At 32.7% G+C, this 27,994-nt stretch overlaps 1 protein-coding gene across 1 annotated transcript; it reads left to right on the top strand.

Annotated features, from left to right (window-relative positions):
• Window positions 1-4,588: 4,588 nt before the first annotated feature.
• LOC132726545 (patatin-like phospholipase domain-containing protein 2) lies at window positions 4,589-22,860 on the top strand. Its single transcript, XM_060711881.1, has 8 exons — window positions 4,589-4,948; window positions 8,920-9,152; window positions 9,503-9,568; window positions 10,383-10,650; window positions 10,932-11,135; window positions 14,570-14,705; window positions 15,519-15,638; window positions 19,287-22,860. The coding sequence occupies exons 1-8, from the start codon at window positions 4,786-4,788 to the stop codon at window positions 19,954-19,956; spliced, it is 1,860 nt and encodes a 619-aa protein (XP_060567864.1). The 5' UTR covers window positions 4,589-4,785; the 3' UTR covers window positions 19,957-22,860.
• Window positions 22,861-27,994: the final 5,134 nt, after the last annotated feature.

Genomic DNA, 27,994 nt, shown 5'->3' with positions numbered 1-27,994 from the left:
ACTCTATCAATCATATTGACAGAATTATGCCCCTTTTTCGACTTAGAATTTACGTTAAAGTTTTTGTAATACCTCAAATATTTTCAAAGTTCATTGACATAAGGCTTTGAAACATGTTTAAATTTTATACTCTTCTTTGAGAGCATAATAGGACTCTCTTCAAGGCCTATAACTGTAATAGGGATTTAAAGAAAAAAATTGCCTTTTTCTGTACTTAGAAAATTTTACCTTTTAATCAAGGCTTTTTTTTTACTATCAAGCACTAAGAATAGTCGAGCGTTGCTGTTCTACCGACAGTTCTTGTTGATCCTTAAAATCTGTTTTAATGTATAGTGCAATAGAAATAATAATCATTCTTAAAAATTATTTAAATTTCTATGTTTTAAATAAATCATTTTATATGGCAGACATCTCGGGTGACATAGCCATTTACTGCATGGGACATGTCTACTATATGTCATTATTTATAATACTTGGTGCATTTATTTATATTACAGAGTATTCGTATTAAGCGTAAAATTTGCCTTAACTTTCTTTGAATTTAACATTTCAGAAACATATTTATAGATCTTGCTACCTTTTTATATTGAAATACAGTGCGGTAAATGGAGATAAAGGTCTCTCAGCTAAGATACAACAAATAATAGAAAGAAATAATAAAAATAATATAATTAGAAAGTATCATGAATAAAGTAACATTTTATATGAACAAAAATGTTTTACTCTTTCCTAGTTACTGTAGCACAAAAGCGCTGAAAATTGTTTCTTTGAACGGCTTTCAGCGTTATTCATTCTTGCCGATGAATTGCTGTCGATGTTATCATTAAAAAGAGGCGAACAGCTGATGACGTTACTAAAATTTTGATGACACTCAAACTTAAATACCTTATAACTTTAACAGAAAAGCTTTTTTGTAGGTATGGTTTGGAATATTTAATGACGAAATGTTGACGTTTACGAATCTTATGAAAAAAGGATTTATTATCATGAGAAAATATAAGTTTTTGTGACTTTAAACTAAAAATACCGCATCTCATCGGATAGTGTGGTTATTTTCAGTCAAAATTTACGTAAAATAAAGCTTGCACAGGGCCAGAAACTTGTTAGCAAGCTCCTTTGGATGTTGACTATGAATCCATAAAACACAGTTGGGATATGTTAAAATAGATGAATACTTACCGTACCGCGCCGACATGTATATACTGGTACAGCTGTCGATTGATTGTACGGTGTGTTTATATCAACCAACATTTTAGATATTGTAATACTGACCACAGCCGTGTTAATAGCCAAATAGAAAGACAAAAAAACAATTTGAGACAAACCCCGAGCACGAGCAGACTCACAGCATACTGAACATTATAAAGAAGTGTAACGTGTTCAATAACGCAGTCATATTGCAATATCTACTCCGCACAAATTTGGCAATCAAAATTATTCTAAACGTGCTAATGCATTTATAGTTACATATTTAGCATTGCAAAATGTATCGGGCATTTGGTAGATATTTACATTTTTTATTTAAGAATTGTAATAACTAACAGGAGTTGTAAGACAGCGCATTCGGTTTTAAAAGTGAAATAAGAAAAAAAAAGGTTCTAAAACTGTACTTGATAGGGTAATAAGAATTTAAGGTATTTAAAAATAAGAATTTAAGGTATTTAAAAATTGATTGTTGAAAGAGAAACATGACAATTCTATAAGTAAAACACGGCAACAATACAAAAATCTTATAGTGTTCTTAAACAAAACATTAAATATCTATCTAATATAAATGGCTCTGTATAGGACGTTTCCGGAAGTACAGCAATGTTTACGAATTACGAGAGCAGATAACTAAACAATGATAGACATAAATAGAAGTAAGGTTTTACCCGTTCCAAGGTTTCCATAGAGGTGTGTTTCATGATTCTAGGCAGGGTTCTTGAAAGACCCAGCTCCGGGACGAAAAATGGCGTTACGGCTCATTGTGTATTACAGTTTCTTTACGCTTTTCGTAAGTAATGGCGAGGCGATCCTCTGGGCTCATATCCGGCACCTTGGAATGTCCAAATAACTTGCACATGAATAGATGTTCGATTTTTTCTATGGTAGGTTTTAGTAACTGGTCTAAACATGCACGTGATTAATTATTGCCAAATGTATGCCTTTCACAATAAGGGTTACATCTTTATTGCGTTTTAGCGCTTTCTAATTATTTAATATCAAATGTGCTATCATAAATAATCTATTAACCTTTTACCCCATGAGCATATTGCGAAAAATGGCCGTTTTCATTGAAAAGCCTCCTGTAACAAGTTCAAACTGCTATGAAACTATGAAAAATACTTCAATACTAATGAAACTTGGCACAAATGTTGACTACACCATAGCCTTTGTAACAGCATGCTCAATGGTAAATTTCCTGTTACCATGGCAACGAGGGGACGTCTCAAAATTGCCAAAAATCACTATTTTGCATTGTTTTTTCCATCAAAACTGATTTCAAAGTGCTGCAACTTCTCAATGAATTGAGATAGAGTAAAAGGCTTTTCAGCGTCGGTTACTAGTTACCCTAAGATCGACCTGAGGCCATTTTTAGCCTGTCACATGTCCAAAATTTTCTTGGCGATGAGGGGGAATCCGCCCCCCCACACCAAACAGAAGGGGGCACATCCCCCTTCTGGCAACCCCCTGATGTAATATTTGGATGGGGGACGGCGCCGAAAAAGTGGTCACTTTTTTAACAACATTTCTCAAACGAAAAACAGTGTTTGGGGCCTACATAGGGCATTTTTTCACTGTTTGAAGCCTCAAAAAGGGGGGGGGCAAAAAGCCGTCGAAACACGCTTATATAAGGGAAAAGGTTAACAGCTATTTTTAACATTGTTGACATTACCATATTATGTTTTATCAAGCAAACAGATTTCTTTGATTCTGATTGGCTTTAACACTTTGTATACTATGTTAACTGGGTTAAGAACGCACGCATAAATTCTGCATCATAGCAGGGCCTTTCAAAGAACCCTGGTCATAGACGGTTAACTTCGTGTGCATAATTTTTTTTTATTGCATTAATTTTGTTCTTTATGACATATTTCTTTACTTCAAAAGTTACATAGCAATGATAGCTCCTCGTGTCATATTTATCTCACCCAGGCTATATTCTCCCGCAACTTGTTGGCTATTTATAACAATAGCTAGTATAAAAGCTTAATCATACAAAAGTATTTTTTATTTAATTTTTATTCATTTCAAAGTCAGTCAGAACAAAAAAATCGCCAATAAATTTATTTATTTCGAACATACAAACATAAGTTGTACATGCATATATATGTTTAGTTAGCCATGATGACATTCATCCACCAGTAATTTTTTACTTTTCACAAAATGTGATATTAAGCAACCTTAGGTAATTTACTTTTCACATATAATTACAAATCATTCTTTCTTCATAGGTGTGCTGAAATGCTCTTGTTTTTGGTTTGTTTGTTTTTTTTTGTTTTTTTTTTATGAATTAACAAAAATTCTAATTAAAACAAAAAGCAGGAGCAGTTACAAACCAGTTTTCAAGAATAAATAATAAGGTTGAAAATTCCCTTCAGAAATGTTAAGAGGTCTTGTTCACAGAACATCATCACTTTTACTTATACTGATAAAATACCAAAGGACCGCCATAATTTCTGAAAACAGCTGTTCTAAGTATTTGATAGTGAAACAAGAGCCTGAATAATGAAGAATTTTCTAAGTTAAAAAAAGGCCATAATTAATCCTGTCAAAAATGATCAAATCACCAAACCATGAAATTATTCACCAGGGCATGTGATGGTCATGTTTCTAGAATGTTTGGTTAAGAGTTACAGGGTATACCTAAAGAAAGCATTTGATAAATGGCACTGATGAAAACAACTGTGTGTAGGAGAGGAGAGAACTTTATAGAACTGTAAACAAATAAACTGAATAAGACAATAACATGGTATTTTCATTATCAGTTTCAATGCAGTTGACAGTAGTTCTAGCCTATTTGAGTACTCTTCAAAGTGGAGGTAATTGCATTAGGTGGGTATGAAAATCAAGACTACAGAACATACATTATTGTATATACAAATATTGAATCACTCACAAAAAAAAACTTTTATTTTCTTTCAACAGCACTAAAATATACAATATAGATCTAGTAGATAATAAATGGAACAAAAACAGTTAATGTATTTTATTATCAATTGCTAGCATCTGGGATATACGATAACGTATGTCCCAGCTACTGAGCTAGCATAAGGGATGTATTTATAATTATTTATTATTGTAATATAAATCCGTGATTAAATCAATTTTGCGTTCGACGCCAGTAAAACAAAAGGAAATATATGGTAACTATTTAAAAAGTTACTGTACTCAAGCAAGTTTAGTTTTTTTGTTTTAAATAAGTCCTAAGGGCTTTTATTAGACTAATATCGGCCAAGGGAGACAACTCCGGTTGCTGTTCACGACGCGTTACGAAACAGCAATATTTGACCCACTTATTGACATACACAGACTTGCGTAAAATTCGGTTTCTGGGTCGTGTGATACTTTCGACCAATCAGAAAAGCGTATTGTGGGGGCGCGACCGCAACGTCATACTAACTTGTCAGACGTGTGGATAAAATCAAAACAGACTGTCAACAATTCAAGTTCATCGCAAACTTTCTGTATTTTTCTTGATTATATGTTTATGTACCAACAAAAAAGTGTATGATCAAGAAGTTTAAGTACTGATTAAAACCCTCTGAGGGTTAGAAGACAAATAAGTTTTCTGAATAAAGGATGAATTTTTCGTTCGCTGGATGTGGATTTCTTGGAATTTATCACGTTGGAGTTGCTAGCTGTTTAAGACAACATGCACCTCATCTTATAGACAACTGCAAGTTTGCTGGAGCATCAGCAGGTGCCATTGTTGCTTGTTGTCTCATTTCTGACTGTTGCCTTGGTATGTATGATATTCGGCTTTTTGCGTATTGATCAAATTTGACAGGTGCTTTGCTTATTTAATTTAATAGTAAATTAACAAATTTTCAATAAATTTTTATAGACAGTGTTATGATTATTATTGTATACTCAGTTGTTAATTGAAAACAAAAAAATCCATCTAAATTGAACTATGAAATGGACAAAGAGTTCAGTACAATAGGGGGCAGGTGATAAAGTCTATATTAATATGTTGTAACAGTATGTGTCAGACTGACGCAGCAGGTGGAACAAATAATTGGTAATTTGTTTTGCTTGAAGCATCGTATCTGATTCCATTGACAATGAAGAGTGGTGAAATAAACTTAGTTAATTTAATTCATTTATGCATGGAGTGAAGCTCTTGGTATATAATTATATAGTATGCTTGTTCCATATTTGTTGTAATTTACTTAATGAAACTAAGTCATCTTTACCGATTGCAAAGGTATATTAAGTCAGTGGCCGCAAGGAGACTTATTTAAAACCTTCAGATTAAATCTTAAATATTTATTTAATTTCAGTTATTTAATTTCAGTTTAGTCAATTATACTTACATGTTTAACAAAGCTTTAGTCTATTTTATTTCTTGTTTTTACAAATATAAACATATTATTTCTGCAGGTGAAAAAAAACATTAACAGGTAACAATAGTTTAAAAGTCTATCAATCTACAATGTATCTCTGAATGTAATTGCCAACCCCATGCTGCATGGATTGTTAGTAAAAAGTTAAGCGATAGTAAGTCCAGAAACTATAAGCATGTCAGGAAACTTATATCGGAGTCTGCAAAAAGTATTCTAGCCATGGTTAAATTGTTAATTAGCAACAATTTTAATTAGTAACAATAAAGTCAATTTTTAGATAAGATAGTGAAAAGACTGGGAGTCGCACTAATACATTGAAAAGCTTAGTACTTCTAGGTTTCAAATCAGTGGTATACTGTATAGTACTATACAGATACTGTAAATAAAAATCAGTGATGAGGTCTGTTATACAACTAAGTATAATATTGTATGTGTTGAATAATGAATACCATTCTAAGGGATACAGACAAAAGCCCCCTCCCCCCATCTAAAAATGACAAGGTGGACAAAAGCCAAATAAAAGTTAAAGGTGCATAATGATACTCATTTAAAATTTATTTGAAGTATAACCCAAGTTTTTAAACACTGTGTGTGAAAAAGATAATTTGGTCTATAAACCTTAGGGGGGATTAGTCTGGTCTATAAACCTTAGGGAGGGGGGGGGGGGTTTGTTTGATTGACTGAGGGTTGGGCTTTTGTCCTATCTGTATTTTTGATACGGGGCTTTTGTCCTATGTGTAAATTTCATGGGGGGGTGGGGACTTTGTTCACCTCATCATTTTTAAGTGGGGGGAGGGGGGGGGGGGGCTTTTGTCCTGCACTCTCACTCCCATTAAAATGGTATAGTATTGCATAACTTATTACCTGTATGTGTGTAACTAAGATAAATGACAGGCCTGATGACAGCTGGTATTTGATTCAGTATCATAACACCTGCTGGGCCTTTATGTTAGTTTACCTTCCTGCTAACTTAGTAGTCATTCTCACAAAAATCACTGCTACAAAACAAAATGTTGTTGGTAAGCAAAAAAAATTATAAAAATGGAATCAAAGTCTGTCTCATTTACTTTTGGCATTGCACATAATTATACAGATGTGTTCTTGCATTGTAATTAAATTTTTCAGTGCATAATATTATTCTCTGTGATTATAAGGGCTGCACAAGAAAGATGAAATGAACAGGCAAAAGATTTTAATTATTCATTGAAGGAGTATGATATTAAAACATATATTATATATAAACATTTCAATTTTCAGGTCAAAACCCCAGATTTAATTATAATTCTTCAATGTTGTTGCACAGTTTGTCTTAAATCTGTGTCACACTGCAATTGATCTTTTGGCTGCACGCGTATGTGTCAGTTTGGTGACTTTAATAGAGTTGTGTATAATAAGATTTAATAGTTAATCTGATTCTGGGTCAAGTATAGGTCGAGAGATTGTCATAGTGTATCGTGGTCAAGTTGTCAAAACGCTGTGAAACCTATGTACATGTTTAATCACATTGCATAGCATGTGAATGACGTTGGTAATAAAGTAACTATAATATTTTATACTCCTTAACAACTGCTAATGCTTTTATTGTATTGATAAATAATTAAAGTTATGAATGGTTCAGAATTTAGTATACATGTACCATTTCAAGATTATTTTCAAAGTTGTGTATTGATTTTATTCTAAATTTTATTGATTTACTGTATGATCGTTTTTAAGGCTTTTAATTTATTATATTTGCAGTGATAATCTGTGAATTTAAGAAACAGCCGATATTTTTACATTTTGTGTGTAATAATATAATATAAAACAGTTTCCCTTTTTACAAAAAAACGTTTGGTATGTATCTTGTTGATGAAGACCTCAGGTGCCCCTCTGTGGGTAATTTCTGCGTGAGCTGGCACCTGAGTAGATTATCACTTACATTGAACTTTGCATTTTGAACCCTTTAAGTTTAAAGAAACTATTCAAAATTCAATACAGGTAAAGGTGGTTTCACATATTCAGGAAGTTAATAGCTAATTATCTATTGGTTTATCACAGTTGCATGTCAGTTCTGAATTCTTATGTAGGTTTAGGAGTCCCTATAGAGAAAGTGACTAAATCTTAAAATGTGTTATCAATGTAAACACTTATAAAATTCTGTATACAAATATTTACAATATCCTATTCAGTTGTTTGAATGATTTATGGAAACTTATGTCTGCAATATATAGATCTATCCGTTCCTTTTAAGGCAAAACTTCAAAGAAAATTTGAAATATGATTTACAAAATTGAAGATAGACTAGTCTAAATCATATATTAAAGATGAGTAGATCATCCATCTCAACAGAATGAATACAAAAAGCCCAGGTTTTAAAGTTGCATACCTCAAGATAAGCCAATGCCAAACTATTTCAAGAAAATCAATCTTGACAAAAATGAACAGAGATTTTGTGAAAAGTAAATATATTGAATAACGTACATGTGTATAATTGGTACAAACCAAATGGCAACTTGTTTAGTCAACAAGCTTAATGATTATAGATCTGATTAATGATCCTGTTAGTGTATTTGAAGAGTAGTTTGGTCTTAACTAAATATATGAGCGATATTTTCATGTTCATTAAAATTGAAATTACCCCTGTGGTTTTAATAAGAACCTCCAAAGTTATCATTGTAAATAATTTAAGTTTATGATTATGTACAAGTTCAAAATGTACATTTGCTACAAAAATAAATGTACAATTGTTTTTGTAAAAGAGTTATTTCATTGCCTTAATCTTAACATATTCCTATAATTTGGAACACTCGAAATATTTTATTACCGTACCTATTATTTCCTAGCAGTGATTTTTTTCACTGTATTTTACAGTCGAATAAAGGCTGTTTCCCCTAGCCCAAAAAAGGTATATTTCCCCTAAAAATTATAAAATTTTCCCCTAAAATGCCTTGTGCTCTTCCTTACCAGAACCATGACTGAACAGCATCTAGAAGACAAAAATCTGTCCCTATAGATAGCCTCTGCTATGTGCCATGCATGTTAAATTGAATTGAAATTAATTTTTTTATCATAAAATGTGTGGGTAATTCTCCATTTTCAGTTGTTGGAATTTGATTTTAGGTTTCCCCCTTTTCTGATTTATCGCGCTATATTTTCCCCTTCAGAAAGCCACAGGTTGTTTTGAAAATTGGAAAAAAATCACTGCTTAGTAACTGACTGAAAAGGCTTTAAATCTTTCCAGGAAATAATAGTTACTTGTAGAAATGAACATAAAATATGAAACTTATGACTGAAATACGAAATTCCTGTACATATTTAAACAAGAAGTGTAAAAAGCTCAAAAATAAATACATTCAGTTTCCTCTCAGTTATTTGTATTTCATTTCAGGTGACTGTACAACATTCACATTACGACTAGCAACAAAAGCCAGGTCTTTCTCTCTTGGACCATTACATCCAAGCTTTAAGATTGTAAAGATTCTTAGAGATGCCTTGCGAGAAGTTCTGCCAGACAATGCTCATGAGATTGCCACGGGAAAGCTGTTTATTTCACTAACAAGAGTTAGTGACAGGAAAAATGTTGTTGTGTCCGATTACAAATCTAAAGAGGAACTTATACAGGTAACATTCAAAACCAATTTGAGACTATGCAGCTGAAAAATTGAATCATTGAAATTGATTAGAATGAATTACAGAGCAAAGTATAAGAACAATTTGTTGAAATAAGTAACTATGGCAAGACTTCCCTAGCAAAACATAAAACTAAAATTGTGACCTTAACAAAAGAATAATTAGTTACCGGTATATGTAGTTTGACTTAGAAATCTTATAAAGGTCTTAAAGACTCAGTTTTTACATATGCATGGTTTTATTCATATGTTAACATGGCATATTGCAAGTTATACTTACTTGCCACTATTTGACTAAAGCTGTAAATTATCTGATTTTTGAAAAAACATTTAATGTTTCAGGCATTGATGTGTAGTGCTCATGTTCCTCTGTACTCAGGGCTGGTTCCCCCAACATTCCGTGGTGTTGTAAGTTCTTTATTGATTATACATTATTGTGGTTAATATGGTATCTAAAAATGATCTATAACAATTATTCTGGGGGTAAATTTGATAATACATAAAACATTAAGCTGCTAAACACTGTTTGCACTTCATTTTAGATAGCAGGTTACTATAGTCTTTGTAATACTTCAATAGTATTTGTTGCTGTTAATTGAACCATTTTAAAGGAACTCCACTGAGGTTAATAAGCGTAAAAACATAAAATTTTATTTTTTCACATAGATAAAATTTAGCACTTCAAACAGAAATACAAATAAAATATAACCAAGAAAAATACAAGACATACATTGAAAATCATATGTTTGTGCTATGCGCAGTCCGATTTGAGTGAAAAGCGTTTAAACGCTTTTCAATTTTGGGTCATTTTTCACTAATATAAAATAATTATTCTGGAAAAACGGAGCAGGCTAATAATCTGATATTTTGCACATAAGTTATTAGTATAGATCTACATCAAATGGAGTAATAATCTCAAAAAATTATTTCCAGTCCTGCATGTCAAAAAACCTCAGTGGAGTCCCTTTAATGAAGCTTGAAGGAGGCTGAACATTTTTTTTTTCAAATTTGAAACATGTTCTTTGAATCATTTATTTTATTAAAATATAAAAAAATATGTTATTTTGACTCGTTTATTTACAAAAAAATGTATTCAATTAACATAGCTCTGGTTGTTATTATGGAAAAGATTGAAAGCTGAAATTGTTTCTTATCAGAAATCTTTGTTTTGAATTTTAAGTAAATGATAATTGGGATATGATAATTATTTTGTATATTGCAGAGATATGTTGATGGAGGTTTGAGTGATAACATACCAGCAATGAATGATGAGACAGTCTCTATATCTCCATTTGCTGGAGAGAGTGACATATGTCCGACTGACAGCACAGCAAATCCTCTACATGTTTACCTTGCTAACACGAGTATGCAATGTTCGATGGAGAACGTGTACAGAATGTCCCGTGCATTGTTCCCGCCACACCCTGAGATACTCAGTGATATGTGCCAACAGGGGTTTGATGATACCTTAAAATACTTACAAAATAACAGTAAGTGTTGAAAGATAAAATTAATAATTATAGATTAACATATTTTGTGGGTTTTTTTATGCCTCTTAAGACATGGGTTTTGCTTTAATATGACATTAATGTGTTGACATTTGCCAAATATTTTCCATATCTCATTTTACTACAATAGTATTAAACAAAGTTTTGATATTCTTTTTAGGTTTTTTACACCAGAGATGATTTTTGTCTCTTGACATATTGATCTATACTTTTTATACAAACATTTTTAACTAAAACAAGTAAACATACTGAATGCATTTCAGAATTATTGTCTTGTGTTCGGCACCTTAGTATTCGTAGTGTGATCACTCCGGTTGCTATCACCATGGAAACAGAGGCACCAGTCATTAAGGAGGAGCACAAGGAGGAGAAGTTGGAGGGGGTATGTGAGGAACATGACTGTTATGACTGCAAGAAAAAGCGCCAAATTGCACTCCTTGATAAACTACCTCAGAAAGTAGGTTCAGGTAAGGATTTAATACTAGGTTTTATCTTTGGTAAATGCAGAATGCTGGATTTTTTTGAATATTTGATTTGATTTGTGAAAAAAAAGGTTATTTTTAAGTGTATAAATTATGTGGTAAGATGGTTAGACCTATTGTTATGCACTTCTTGTTTAAAATTACTATCCACTGTCAGGTTTCATCAATAATAAGTCAAAATGAGCAGAAAAATTGCCCATATGATTTCATTATCTAATTATTTCTTCCAAAATTTTTGTATGGACATGTGAACACTTGTCTCATATTTACATGAACTACTGAGGAGTATCTTTGATCTTCTACTAGTAATGCTAGAATTTGTTTTTAATTATGCATTCCATTGTGTGTGTGTAGGGGGGGGGGGGGTCTGGTCTTCATAAAGTGTATTTATGTTAAAAGTTTAACATTGGTTGGCTTGTTTTAGATATAATACTTAAGATATATTGTAATGTTATATCAAATGCTTAGTGCATATTGTACAGTGAATGTCAAAGAATTTGCAAATGAATAATTGAAGCATGTGACTCATTTTCTTGTTCAAGATTTCTCTGTAGTTTGGCTAACGTCTCAGCATAATCACGTTTATGGGTGTATTTTGTTCTTAAAAGGAAAAAAACAAACTTAAGATATTTAAAGCTTATGTATAGAGAATGTTGATATGCATTAAACTTGAAGGTTTAAAATTTGCCATGTCAGATTGATTATGTACAAGTTGGTGAAAAAAACATGACAGATATTTCTCAGTAATCTCTGATCAAACATCATTAGTTGTGTGTCTGCTTAATTTTTCTTTTTTAATGTTGACTGTGTCTAGGTGGTGTAATTTTTTAGCTAAATGTACTGATATGTAATAATGTCTGTATGAATGTTAATGTATGATACATTTTAGCAATGCGCTTAACATTACAACATTAAAACCCTAAACCTGCTGAAGTTGTGTAATGGGATATCCCTGATTTTAATTTGGAACAGTTCATTCAAAGTTTTAAGGGATTTCAAGATAAAAATACAAAAATTGAGACAACGCCAGTATGGAGTTGGGTCCATACAGATGGGCCAAGCTTTACACTGAGGGCAAAAATTATCACTTTCAGTTCAACCGTATTAATTAAGTGTGAAATGTCAATAGCATAAAAGTGTTTCTTATTCATTCTTTCAATGGGTTCCCCCCCCCCCCCCCATGAAATTGCTATTTTCCTCTATTTTGCTACTGCATTCACTGATTTAAGTATTAATTGTCAAGTAATTTTATAATTAATAATTCAGTATTTGTAATTTGAACCCAAATGAATTACAAATGTATTCATAAATTTTTGTCAAAATACTGTACTGATACTTGACTTAAATAATAATCAATAAAGATAAATAGATCTACATTAAACATTATACATGTGAAATGATAAAATGTTATATCCTGTATTGTTGAAGTGTCATTGTTGAAAGATGAAAGTGCATTACTTTGTAAACTGTTAAAAGAATTGTGAAGCTAACTAAATGGTTATGATATTATTACATTAGATGTACATGTAGTATACTTGTCAACTTAGTTTTTCTTTCTTTAATAATAGGTTATTTTCAGGGTTTATTATATGAAAAAATATTGCAGTTTTTCTCACCCCTTTTCCAGTTTCCTCCAATCTATTAATTATTTGCCAAACTATGATATGGTTTTCCCAACAAAACAGAATCTGCCAGGGTCCATCATCTCTGAAACTTGAAAACAACATGCATACATGTGAAATTTTGCACAATAAGACTATAGTACAAAGTTTTAGACTGAGAACAAGGTCTAATGTCTTAAAATATGGGATTAAAATATAAAAGTTATCAAGTATAAAAGTTATTGAGTGTAATTCAAAAGCATAATTTTATAGCCCTTCATATGACAATTTGTTATTTATAAAGTCAAGTGGGCTTTTTTATATACCGTAATACTGTCAAAGCAGTGAACAAAGCCCACTTAAGGAAGAAACCAAACATGTCTTTTATAGACAAGTGATCTTTATTGAGAGGTTACTTTGTTTTTTATAATCAATGAATGGTTATCAAAGATTGGCCGTTATTTACAGGGTTATCTGTATTTGTAGGTGATTTTTAGCTCACCTGTCACAAAGTGACAGGGTGAGCTTTTGTGATCGCTTTTCGTCCGGCGTCCGTCCGTCCATCGTCCGTCCGTAAACTTTTGCTTTAAATGACATCTCCTCATAAACCACTGAGCCAATTTCATCCAAACTTCACAGGAATGTTCCTTTGGTGGTCACCTTTAAAAATTGTTCAAAGAATTTAATTCCATGCAGAACTCTGGTTGCCATGGCAACCGAAAGAAAAATCTTTAAATATCTTCTTTTAAACAACCCTAAGAGCTAGATCTTAGATATTTGGCATGAAACATCTTCTAGTGAGTGTCTACCAAGTTTGTTCAAATAAATGCCATGGGGTCAAAATTGGCCCCGCCCCAGGGGGTCATTGATTTTCCCTATATGCATATAGTAAAAACTTAAAAAATCTTCTTTTAAAGAACCCAAAGAGCTAGAGCTTAGATATTTGGCATGAAACGTCTTCTAGTGAATGTCTACCAAGTTTGTTCAAATAAAAGCCCAGGGGTCAAAGTTTATTTTGACCCCGCCTCAGGGGGTCAAAGATTTTCCCTATATATGCATATAGTAAAAACTTAAAAAATCTTCTTTTAAAGAACCCAAAGAGCTAGAGCTAAGATATTTAACATGAAACATCTTCTAATGAGTGTCTACCAAGTTTGTTCCAAATAAAAGCCCTGGGGTCAAAATTGGCCCCGCCCCAGGGGGTCATTGATTTTCCCTATATGCATATAGTAAAAACTTAAAAAAATCTTCTTTTAAAGAACTCAAAGAGCTAGAGCTAAGATATTTAGCATGAAACATGTTCTAATGGGTGTCTACCAAGTATGTTCAAATAAAAGCCCTGGGGTCAAAACTGGCCCCGCCCGGGGGGGTCATTGATTTTCTTTATATGTGTATAGCAAAAACTTAAAAATCTTCTTTGAAAAAACCCAAATAGCTAGAGTTTAGATATTAAGCATGAAACATCTTTAAGTAAATATCTACAAAGTTTGTTCAAATAAAAGCCCGGGGGTCAAAACTGGCCCTGCCCCAGGGGTGTCATTGTTTTTAACTATATGTGTATAGTAAAAACTTTAAAAATCTTCTTTTAAAAAACCCAATGAGCTAGAACTTAGATGTTTAGCATGAAACATCTTCTAATGGGTGTCTACCAAGTCTGTTCAAATAAACAAATGAAAGCCCTTGGGTAAAAATTGGCCGGGGGGGGGGGTATATACAGGTGAGCGACCTCAGGGCCATCATGGCCCTCTTGTTTAACGCAGGGTTGAAATTTATGTAAAATTAATAGTAATAATTGATTGTTTCATATTTCTATTTCAGCATTGCAAGACGCTATAGATGATATGAACAAAGGGTTTAAAGGTTACATCTACCGTCACAGGTCACTGCGACTACTGTCCTTCTTGGCAACACCCTGGTTTTTACCTGTAGATATCAGCTATACCTATGCAATGAGGTAAGTATCATATTGTTATCATATGATTTGATATGATAAATGGACAGGTCATTAGAGGTTATTAGAGGCTATTGGTATTGGTCAGTGAATGTAAAAAAGGTCAAATAACCAATATTTGTTTTCTACCCACATACCTGCGTAAATACAGGATTCACAAGGTCATAGTTTAAGTATAGTGCATGTACATGTTAACCAAGATGACCAATTTAACCATTGTTCAAGGATGAATAAGTTAATTTTGCGCAAGGAATATTGGTTTAAAGCAAAATACATGTTGTATAATTGTTATCCTGAAATGGTGCATGTGAAGAAGTTGGCAATGATTAGAGGAGAACAGAATAATCTGCTGATAAAATATTTGAACATTGGTCAAGTTTAATACCTGCTTCTACAAAATATTATAGTATGTGGGCAATATAACTTATTCAACAAATAATGATACTGTGTAAAATACAGTAGGAGGCTCTATTGTAATGCCGCTGCATAATGCAGGAATACCTTGTCTAAATTGAAATAATTCTTGGTCTTAGCATTTCTAAAAAGGCTGAAGGCTTTTGCTAGAATCTTAATGTTGTTTTTTTTAATCTTCAAAAAAATTTAAATTACATTGTAGTTAACTCTGTCCAGAGCTTTTAAAAAAAAAAAATTATTCCAGTTTTCCAGTAGTTAATTCAATAGTAGATCAGCAAAGGATTTCGTGATTTTTTGTTGCCAGTATCATTAACAATGGCCTCTTATTTTGTAGATAACTTATAATATGTATCATATAACCTTACATTTATGTATTATATAACCATATATTATATGTTACAGGTTTCTTGAATATTTACCTCACCTGCCATCAGATGTCCAGGTCATGTACCGAGAGACTGCTGATCTTCTACGATATCTGCTCACCAATATACGTCACCAACGACGTAGATACACTGCTCGGTGAGTGTCCATAAACTGACTTTTACAAAGATTACTTGCTATTGTTTCAATATTGATATCATTATCAAATTAGAATTCTTTGAATATTTTTATAAACACAACGGTCATATGTTGATCATGTGCTTTATAGTTAAAATTGTTTACAAGTAGAGAAATAAATTACATTGTTTGATGTAATCAGAGTTACATATTTGATTTGTTTACATATTCAGTGAAATAATTAAACAATACAAAGTTGAGTAAATAATATAGCAAGTTACCTCTCTGTCTTTATTATAGATGAAATTTACATGTAATATTTATAAAGATATGTAAGCCCCAGTGGCCGATTACAGCAAGTATTAAACTAATAAACTTAAAGGGTAAATGAACAAATACCCTGCTGATGAATAATAACTCATGTAGAGAAATTTTTGTACAATCTGACCAGACTCTTTACTAATATAAGCTCAATTTTTAGCTCGACTATTCGAAGAATATGAGAGCTATTGTAGTCGCCCCGGCGTCGGCGTCTGCGTTGGTTAAAGTTTTTTGTAAAGTCAAATATCTCAATCATTACTTGAGATATTCAATTGAAACTTACAATACTTATTTATAGTAACAAGGTACATCAGATTGACAAGTTGGATAACTCTGCCTACAATATTGACAGAATTATGCCCCTTTTTAACTTAGAAATTTTGGTTAAAGTTTTTTGTAAAGTCAAATATCTCAATCATTACTTGAGATATTCAATTGAAACTTACAATACTTATTTATAGTAACAAGGTACATCAGATTGACAAGTTGGATAACTCTGCCTACAATATTGACAGAATTATGCCCCTTTTTAACTTAGAAATTTTGGTTAAAGTTTTTTGTAAAGTCAAATATCTCAATCATTACTTGAGATATTCAATTGAAACTTACAATACTTATTTATAGTAACAAGGTACATCAGATTGACAAGTTGGATAACTCTGCCTACAATATTGACAGAATTATGCCCCTTTTTAACTTAGAAATTTTGGTTAAAGTTTTTTTGTAAAGTCAAATATCTCAATTATTGCTTGAGATATTCAATTGAAATTTAAAATACTTTTTTATAGTAACAATGTACATCAGTTTGCAAAATTGCATAACTCTGCCTGCAAAATTTGAAGAATTATTTGCCCCTTTGAAACTTAGAAATTTTGGTTAAAGGTTAAAGGTCTTCAAAGATATTTACTTGAAACTTTACACATGCACTTAGGGTCATAATTGGAGGGTCATAATTGTATGTCACTGACCAAGTTCCATAACTCTATCTTGCATTAAGGCTGATTCATATCCCCTTTTCTACTTAGTCTCTTGGTTAATGTTTACATGCAAGTTTTACATATCTCAATAACTATTAAAGATATTTATTTAAAACTTCACATATGCATTTAGGGTCATAATTGTAGGTCACTGACAAAGATCCATAATGCTATCTTGCATTTAGGCTGATTTTTCTCCCCTTTTTCAACTTAGAAATTCATGGTAAAGTTTTGCTTGTTAGCTGTTATCTCAATTACTACTGAAGGGTTTGTGCCTTTTTTTGGGACAATTTTATGCATTCATAATAATAAAGCAGTGATTTACTTGATAAAACATCTTAATTAGAAGCCTTTGTACCTTTTTCTGTCAAATTTATGTATTCATAGGTAATTAGTATTATTATACTCAATAAAACAACCTTGTGACATTACCTTCCAAATAGTCAAGCCAATACTGTATAATTAGAGTCTCTCTAAGGCCTATAACATTAATTTATCAAAAAAAAATTAGACCTTTTGTGATCTTAAAAAATTTAACATTATCAAGGCTCTTTTACTATCAAGCACTTAGAATAGTCGAGCATGCTGTCCTACCAACAGCTCTTGTTGTCCCCCGCCTTTTGGAAGAAAAAAGGGGGATATAGAAATAGGCTCCGTCCGTCTGTCTGTCCGTCCGTCACACTTTCGTGTCCGGTCCATAACTTTGTCATTTATGAAAGGAATTTGAAATAACTTGGCACAAATGTTTATTATAATAAGACGATGTGTCATGCGCAACAACCAGACCCCTACCTCCAGGGTCAAGGTCACACTTGCTCATTCAAGGTCAAAATTGCCTATTTGAGGATATATGTCGTGTCCGGTCCATAACTTTCTTATCTATGAAGGGATTTTGTAAATACTTGCCATAATTGTTCACAATAATCAGACGATGTGTCATGCGCAAAAACCAGTCACCTACCTTCAAGGTCAAGGTCACACTTGGAGGTCAAATATTAATATAGTCTGTTACAGGGTATATTTCGTGTCCGGTCCATAACTTTCTTATCTATGAAGGGATTTTGTAAATACTTGCCATAATTGTTCACAATTATCAGACGATGTGTCATGTGGAAAAAGCAGTCACCTACCTTCAAGGTCAAGGTCACACTTGGAGGTCAAATATTACCATAGTCTGTTACAGGGTATATTTCGTGTCCGGTCCATAACTTTCTTATCTATGAAGGCTTTTTGTAAATACTTGCCATAATTGTTCATAATAATCAGACGATGTGTCATGCGCAAAAACCAGTTGCCTACCTTCAACGTCAAGGTCACACTTGGAGGTCAAATATTAACATAGTCTGTTACAGGGTATATTTCGTGTCCGGTCCATAACTTTGTCATTTATTCAAAGGAATTTGAGATAACTTGGCACAAATGTTTGTTATAATAAGACAATATGTCATGCGCAACAACCAGACCCGTACCTTCAGGGTCAAGGTCGTACTTGTTCATTCAAAGTTAACATTGTCTATTTAAGGGTATATGTCGTGTCCAGTCCATAACTTTCTTATCTATGAAGGACTTTTGTAAATACTTGCCATAATTGTTAACAATAATCAGATGATGTGTCATGCGCAAAAACCGGTCACCTACCTCCAAGGTCAAGGTCACACTTGGAGGTCAAATACTTACATAGTCTGTTACAGGGTATATTTTGTGTCAGGTCTATAATTTTTTCATAGATCAAAGGATTGTGAAAATACTTCGCACAAATAGTCACTATAATAAGAGGATGTGTCATGCGCAACACCTGCATCCCTACCTCCAAGGTCAAGGTCACACTTAGAGGTCAAAAATTAACATAGTCTGTTATAGGGTATATTTTGTGTTGAATCTAGAACTTCTTCATAGTTCAAGGGATTTTGAAATAACTAAGCACAAATAGTCACAATAATAAGACGTTATGTCATGCACAACACCTGCTCCCCTACCTCCAAGGTCAAGTTCACACTTAGAGTTCAAAGCTTAACATGATAGATTTTTAAATTCCGTGTTTCATTTTATTTTTTTAACAAATTTATTGTTACATTTGCAGATCTAGCATTGATCATAATTTTGGACTGAATGTCCTGAGATCCATACCTCAATCTTTTGAAATAGCACAATTTTATGCTTCATATAAAACTCCCGGGGCGGGGGACGTTGGTAACTCTGTTGAAAATTCTTGTTGTATATTGATATCGAAATCCCGGAAACTTTGAATGGATTGTTCCAAATTCAAAACTGAGCAAATCAATGAAACAATACAGCATTTTAATGATTTAGCATGTTCAGGGTTATTGAAAATACATGTACGTATTTTATTTGTTTACGGTTATTGTTGCAGGTTTACGTGTCAGTTAGCCATTACAGAGGTAAATTACAGTCAGATTGACACTGATATTTACCCTCAAGTGGAGCAGAATACAAATGTTATACACAATCCAGTACCTCCAAACTTCAGAAATCTCAATTTTGAATTTGCTATGGATTTGGACAGTGACCTCAGAAATCAACGGCAGTCACATGACCTTAGAAATCAACGGCAGGCATTAAACGGAGCCCTCAGTGCTAGTCATCAGCATCTAGATGCTGTAAGGCTGCTATGTGAACAAAGACCTCGCAGTGATAGTGCTAGTGGGAGGCTTAATTCACACACTTTACACAAACCAAAAAAGCGTACTGAACCAGGCATTGGCCCTGAAGTTTATGACACGTTTGAACAGTGTTTACACGTTACAAATCACATGGAGTCCATAATGGCATATCACTACCAGGATGAAAACAACAAGGACTGTTACAGGTTTGAGGAAATTTTTGCATTTAGAGAAGGGGATATTGATATTTCAGGTCTTCTCAGTAACATTGATGAAAGTGCAGCAGGTGCTTCAGGAAGTCTGAGTCAAGCTAGAAGCTTGTCCCTACAGAATTGTCATTTGAAAGAAGATCTTGAAGAGTTTGTAGGTCAAAGATCAGATGTGTTGGTAAATGAGAATGTCCATATGGAAGATTCATAGCACAGTGAAAGTTTCTGTTTTGTTTATTTATGTATTTCAACTTGATTCATTGAAATTTCTAAAATGTTACTAAGAAGTTAATCTTGAAGAAGCTTATCCTTTTGCAAATCTGGAGAAAAAATTAATTCTTAAGGATACAATTTAAGGAATGTTATGTAAATAAACCATGTTTTGTAAATGAACCATGAAAAGAAAAAAATAGTTACATAAGATTAGAAAATTATTTTGTAAACTCCAGATCAATTTATTTATTCATCATATTACCTAATTGCTGATTTAGAATTTTTGTAAAGTTTTGCTAGAAATGTGTTATAAAAAGAAGAAGCCAAAACATTTTCAGCAAATTGTCACTTATATTTTGTTGCAAGTTTTGAGCTTTACATTTTATTTGTTATTGTCTTTGGTTAATGTTTTTTAGTGCAAAAAAAGGGCAAATTGTATACGATCTTGTTCTGTTTTATTAATGATCAGTTATTATTATATCAAGTGCTTTCTTTTGGATTTTGATGTATGAATTAAGTTGTTAATGTCCTATTTCTAATGTTTGGAAAAGTACACATTTCATGATTGTATAAATCACTTATTTATTCTTCCATTATTCATTGTTTATAATCATTATATATATTATGTATTATTGAATTTATGTAACATGCAATGCAAGTGCCTTTATGTGCTATCTTTAAACATACACAGTTTTGTTTATATGAAAATACTTTGATTTTAATGATTATAGATTTATCAACAGAGGTTATTTGTTGTTAGTTTTTGATCTTTAACCTTTGAACTGCTAGATTTAGGACATTTAACTCTTTAAAGACATTTTACCCTAGACAAGCTTGAACCAAAAGTGGTGATCTTTTGCCACCAGTTTAGTCAGACAAGGCTCTCTCTTCATTTTTTGTAATTTTATATTGAAATACTCTAAACTTCAAATTATCAGTTCCATATTAAAACAGCCTTAATCTTTTTCACAAATCAGCAGTTTAGAGGTTAAGTGCAGGTGGCATTAAGGTAGACTCTATGCTGATTGGTAGCTCAATTTTTATATAGAATTCATTATGTAATATATAGCAATGAACAGGGGAGTGAAGTAAACAGAAGTTATTAATAGTTTTACTTTTATAAAGTAAACGTATTTTGATTTTAAGCACATTTCAACATACACTGAGAAATTCAAGTGATCATAATTTATATATATATATGAGCCGCGTCACGACAAAACCAACATAATTGGTTTGAGACCAGCATGGATCCAGACCAGCCTGTGCATTCGCGCAGTCTAATCAGGATCCATCCTGTTCGCTATCAGTTTCTCCACTTGTAATAGAGTTGATAAGCGAACAACATGGATCATGATCAGACAGCGCGGATGCCAGGCTGGTCTGGATCCACGCTGGTCGCAAACCCACTATGTTGGTTTTGTCGTGACGCGGCTCATATTTGTTTCAATAAAGCCTATATTTAACATTTTTAAGTGATTCTCTTATGGCATTTCTTTTAACAATAGAAGATACATATATATTTTTATGAAAGATACTTAGTAATGATTTGTTATTTTGTAATACCTGAATCACTAGTGATGTATATAGTTAGCCAGCCACTTGCAATTCCATTTAGCAGTTACCTAGATATTGTTTTTACACTCAGATTTTTTTTTACTTTGTACAGATTTTAATTATTTTAATAATTATATGCAGTGTAATTTTATAATTTATAACTGACAACATAATTATATTAAAGTGTTTTCAAAAACCTTTAAAGAAATCTGGAAAATAATGTCGTTATGCCAATTCTTATGGTTAAATCTTCATTGAGTTTTAGCAAAATTTGGTAAAAAAATGGTAACATTATTAAACATAATTATATTTAATTGAATACTTTCAGTGTATCAATATAGTTATCTTTTTGTCACACTGAAGAGACATAACCTTTTTTTTCAAGATAAACGAGATTTATGCACACTTGAAATAAGTAAGATAACCGACTTTAAACAACCTTGGCATTCAGATATAGGTTTGTCATTTAGTACAACAAGTTTAAATGATAGTATCACAAATTAGTATTGCCACTGCTCTGAATATTTGACATTTACTTGACATTTATCCACGTTCTGTTTATTATGAACTCACATAGTTTTATTTTTAGATTGAAGAAAGTTTACTAGTATCGTGTCAGAAATAGTTTACAATGTCAGTAAGTTTGCTATTTTAAGATGAAAATGAGACCGTCCTAGATTTTCGACATTTTAACTGTTATATAATGAATTTGTTTTTACAGTAGTTCATTAACCTGTTGTAACAGAATTTAATTTACCATGGCCACCAGTATAGAGTCAGGCCAGAGACTGTTTTCTGTTTATCTGAGCAGCTTGCCTGGTTATGTCCTATTGGTAGCTCAATGTATCGTTTTTTGTTATTTAAATCAATTCAGATTAGATTAAGAGTGTTTTTTGTTAGTTTACTGCTTGTGGCAATAAATACTTGGCTTGGCTGCTAGTATAGTGTAATGCCTAGGCATTCACATCATACTGTTTACAATTTGATACTTAATTTTGAGTATTTTATTGAAATTTCTTGTTTTAAAGATGTTGTTTTCCATCAAAATATACATAACAAATATTTAAAAACTCAGTTTGATAAACAAAAAGCTATATTAATACATAGTCTTGTCTAATAATTTCCCTCGTCAAATGTTAATTTTAATTCCTTTGTTGTTTTCAGCTATTTTATATGAAAACTCTATGCATATTTTTGTATTGTTATTTTATTTTTAATGAATAAAAATGAAAAGGTAATGTTTATGTATAAAATATATTTAAGTTCTGCTCATTGTTATTGTAACCATTGTGTTTTGAGATATGAAAAATGTAAATGATATGAATAAAAAATAAAAATTACCTTATAATATTTCTTGTTTTTTTGTTTTTTTTTATAGTTTCTTACAGGAAAGACTGCTAAAACAAAACGAACCCAACAGTTATTAGTTTGACTTTAGCTCACCTGAGCATGCTCAGGGTGAGCTTTGAGGATCGTTGAATGTCCATCATTAGTTCACATTTTTTCGTTAACACTCTAGTGATGACATTTTGCCTCTATTACCACCAAACTTATTCAGGATATTTGTGTAAGTTATAAATTGTACAGACGAGTTTTTCGGATGAAAAACTAGGTCACACAGCCAAAATATGGAAAAACCTTGGCTACTTATTTGATCCAAATATCCATGAAATTGGTAAGAAAGATTATTTAGATGATTTCTAGATCAAGTTTGAATATGGGCACACAGACCAAATGGAAAAACCCTTGTAAACACTATCAATGTAATATTTTCAGCCCAATTATCTTGCAGATAAGATTCAGCAAGGTTGTTTAAATCATGGGTCAGCAGGGGTCAAAAACTAGTTGACAGCCCATTGATCGTAAAAACCTTGTTTACATTTACACTATTTCAGGTTCAGAATTGAACTTTATAGTATCATTTTATTTCTTTTCATTCATTGCTTACGCCTTGATAATCACTTGAGCAATATTTTAGGGCCATCACGACCCTCTTTTTTGAAGAAGAAATTTGAGCTTGTAAAGTGTCTTATAATGTTGCCCATCATTGGCCATGAAATTTTTAACAAAGTGCTTAGATGTGAGATGTTGCTATTACTCTTGGTATTTCGTGTGTCAGTGCGTTGTTAGTCCTATAACAGTATATCCTTATTTACCAACAGACCAATATTGTTAAACGTTAGCAGCAATGTTCCTCGCATGAAACTTCAAATTTGTTTGTAGAATTCCATTCTATGTAGATACAACTATAACTTCCATAACAACCACTGACTTACATAGGAACCATTTACTTTCATATCAACTTTGGACTTTCCATAGCAACGTTTGATTTTTGTGGCTTCAATGGCAACCATGGATTTTCCATAACAACCAACGACTTCTTAAGTAACCATGGACTTACCGTAGCAACCATTGACTTTCCATAGTAATCAGTGATTCCCAATAACTTTCTATAGGTCACTGTTTACTCTGATTAGTAACCAGTGACTTCCATTTCCTAAGCAGCCAGTGACTTTCTTAATAGCAACCAGTAAATTTCCATAACAATGAGTGACTTGCATTACAAAACTTTGAATATGACGTGAACACAAACAAGATATTCACAAACAATGTAAAACATGCATTCAAAGTTTATGAGTTTTTTAACTAAAATTTATCATGGAAATAAACTCAAAACAAAATTTTAAAAAACATTACCTTTCCGAAGACACCTGACTTGTCAAGAGAGATGAATACATGTAGTATAAAATATGAAAACCTAATGGCATACCTGGGTTGTACATAAGTTTATGACATCATAATCACATATCAATAAACTTTGCATTATAAAAATTTCATTATAACAATTGCTTAGACCCCTAAAACTTTGGTCCCCAAAGTTGAAATGACTACGAACATAGGCCACCAAACATCATATCATCTTGAGATTGCAGATTGCAAATTACAGACAGTATCTTCACCACGCTCTACCATATAACAACACTCATTGGTTGTGTCAATGCCATTGGTAATACTGCCCCACCTTTCTTTGTGTTACTATGAACATACATTAATAAAATAGCATTACAAAATTGACATTGTAACAAAAAGATACAAAGCATGTACAAGTATATCCACAAAAAAGATATATACACCATGAAAACATTTAAATTGTTCTTTGGTCTGATGCATAGCACGTAAGACATTTAGACTCCTTGGCTTCTCAACCCCTTACAATATTAAGATGACTTCTAGACCCCATGACACCTAAATCCCCTTTTTACATGTCTTTTCGACCCCGAGTGGGTAAGACATTTCGACCCCTATCTCAATTTTAGCTTAAGGAAGAGTTGAATTTCAGTTCAGCGTCCAGGGAGAGTAGAGTTGAGTTGAGTGTACGTTGAGGGTTGAGTTGAGTTGAGCATACAGAAAGAATTGAGTTCAGTTGATCATTAGGGGACACTTGAGTTGAGTGTACGGATAATGTTGAGTTGAGTGTACGGACAGAGTTGAGTAAAACAAATCATTAAACATTATACACTTATTGACTAGTGAGCCATTGAATATGATGTGATATTCACCGGCAAATGTTTAGGCAATAGTCGAGGTCAGTATAACATTTTGCCAGTGAATATTACATCATATTCAATAGATCATTTATTTAACCAATAATGGTTTTATTATGTGCTACTCAACTGTTGCTAAGCACATATGTTTGAATGTAAAAAAAATAGGATAATTTAGGATAATTGTATTAACGCCGTGCGAAAGGTTTTAAATGTTGATTTACTGTTTTATTTATTCAGCTGAAGGACGAATTTAATTTTATAAATGAGTTTTACACTGATTTTGTGCTAAAGAAGAAGATGACTCCCTCTTTGAAGCGCTCAAAACATGCATGCAGCGTGACGAAATGAAATTCTAGCCTAGAGCTCATTCCACATGTATTCTATTGGATTTAAGTCAGGTGAGCGAGCTGCACAGTCGATGCGCTCAATAGACTCCCTATCTATGTTAAACTAGTCCTCTAAGTCCAACTAAACATTTGTATCCTGTTAATCTCTATAGTCCTAAAAAGTAGATGTGCCAAATCAGAATTCGTCACACAATGCAATATCAATAAAACATTCAAATGGCGTATGATACAATTTATGTAAATTAACCAGTTATATTTAATTTCCTTTTCAAATGAATTCGAGCGACGTTCTATCCACATAGCTAACGGAACGTCGGTGTTCCAATTTAGATGCCCTTTATGCCTGAAATAATGCACGGGGGCCGAGGGGCACCTGAGGTCTTTCCCCACCAGTACTCTACACCGATGTACACTCTTCACCTCCTCGACGTCGATGTCTACCTCGTGGATATTGTAGAGTAACCCCGTTGAAGTTGAAGTAAAGACAGAAAGCCGCCGTATGACTACTAGCTGTTGTGTTGGTGTGACGTATTATCCAATCATTATTGATTATCAGTACATTCTTTGTACGGGATACCAACTTATGACGACCATTTTCGGATGTATTTCGTCATGATACGAAGAAAAAGTTAAATAAAGTGGGTCATGGTAGTCCTAATATCGCATGCCTGAATATAAATAATCTTAATTACAATAAACATGTAATATTGTTAACTATAATTGATCTATGGTTGCTATGGAAAGTCAGTGGTTGCTATGGAAGTCAATGGGTGCTATGGAAAGTCATTGTTGCAAAAGAGGTCACTGGTTGCTTTGGAAATTTATTGTTTTCTATGAAAAGTCAGTGGTTGCTGTGTTAGACAAGATTGCAATATAAAGTAAATCGTTGCAAAAATGTATTGATTGCTATGAAATAGTTTATCTTAAAATATCAGATATTTGTATTTATCACACACCCGTGCCGATTTTGCGACTCCGTAAATATGGTATTGCACGGCCGTGCATATATTTTGACGTGACGTCATTAGCGTTATACAAACATATTGTAAAGACGCGCTTAATGTTAGCGTTAAACTATAGGCGCGTCAATGAAAAATGACTCTTATTTTACTTCAAACTACTCGGCCCTTTCCGTCAGTCTTCGGATAAGGATTATAGATAATAGCCGAAGCAGTTCCGAATGATTTTACTTGAGACAGTCTTTATTTTTATTATGTGATAAATAGAATATTAAATTCGTGTAAGTTAAAACTAGATTTATTGCACTCGTTGAAGAGGCTCGCATAATATAATTTTATACAAGTCGTGCAATAAATTCAGTATTAAACTTACACTCATTCAATATCCTCTATATATATTTAAATCCAGGTTTAGAAACATAAATAGTAAACAAAAAGATATTTGAGCCGCGTCATGACAAAACCAACATAATGGGTTTGCGACCAGAATAGATCCAGACCAGACTGCGCATCCGCGCAGTCTGTTCAGGATCCATCCTGTTCGCTTACAAACCATATAGCAAGTAGAGAAACTAATAGCGAACAGCATGGATCCGCGCAGTCCGCGCAGACTGGTTTGGATCCATGCTGGTCGCAAACCCACTATGTTGGTTTTGTCATGACGCAGCTCAATTTTCAGTTCAATGTTTTAGCCTGCTCGGAATACTTTCTTAGTATGATATTGAAAAGTTTGATAGATAAAAGAATAAGTTTTATGCACGACCTAATTGAAAAATAGGCAATAAAATATATTTTATCTGCATGAAGGATGATAGCGACAAACCTTTTAAGATAAACTATTCGTCCTCTACCATGTTTTTTTTTCACTTACATTATACAAACGTGCGGATTAAAACCGAGGGCAAAAGTTAATCTTAAATACATCGTATTTTACACATTGATCACAAGCGTATTTATTCAAAAAGACTTCTCAATGTCTGCTCGAACTTGAAATGATAAAATTAATGTAAAAATTCCATTTTCGATTAACAATGAAACAGAACCAATAGATCAAAAAATTTCTGCAGTCCATGAACAGGCTCAATCAAACCCGAGCCTGCAACATTTTCAATTTTGTCTTGCTGGGCTTTCTTTAGGGATTCTTATTTTCTCTAGTTGTAGTGATTTAGCTGAGTATAACCGCCTGATTGGTTTGTTAAGAGATCTGTCGTATGGTTCATTTATCACCAGAATTTGAAATAATGCAAACATTAGAAAACATGAGAGGGTTAGAGAACATGAGAGGGTTCTTGTCTTTATCCGTGAAAGGAAATGACGATTTTTCATTTGATGTAAACTGTGAACTAAAATAGAGGGTTTTACTAGAAAAGGAGAACAAATCTGTGTAAAGCTGGCGCAAGATATACACTCCCTATTGTCCGTAAACGAGGGAGTTGTGTACTCAATTCTTGAGGACATGATAAGTTCATCTAGAAGACAAATCAGTCGGAAACCATGAATTCGCATACATGTCATTGCTCGCAAGATATGGTCCTAATGAAAAAATGAAAGACACTTTAAAGAAACTTTTCATTTTTTGTCTTGTTCGGCGACGTTTTGGATAAAAAATTTTACCATGAATTTGCAAT

Source organism: Ruditapes philippinarum, unplaced genomic scaffold, assembly GCF_026571515.1.
Source record: "Ruditapes philippinarum isolate M1 unplaced genomic scaffold, ASM2657151v2 ctg4508_1_1_1_1, whole genome shotgun sequence".
Lineage (NCBI taxonomy): Eukaryota > Metazoa > Mollusca > Bivalvia > Venerida > Veneridae > Ruditapes > Ruditapes philippinarum.
Note: the sequence above shows the minus strand (reverse complement) of the source record. Positions and strands in the feature narration are given on the sequence as shown.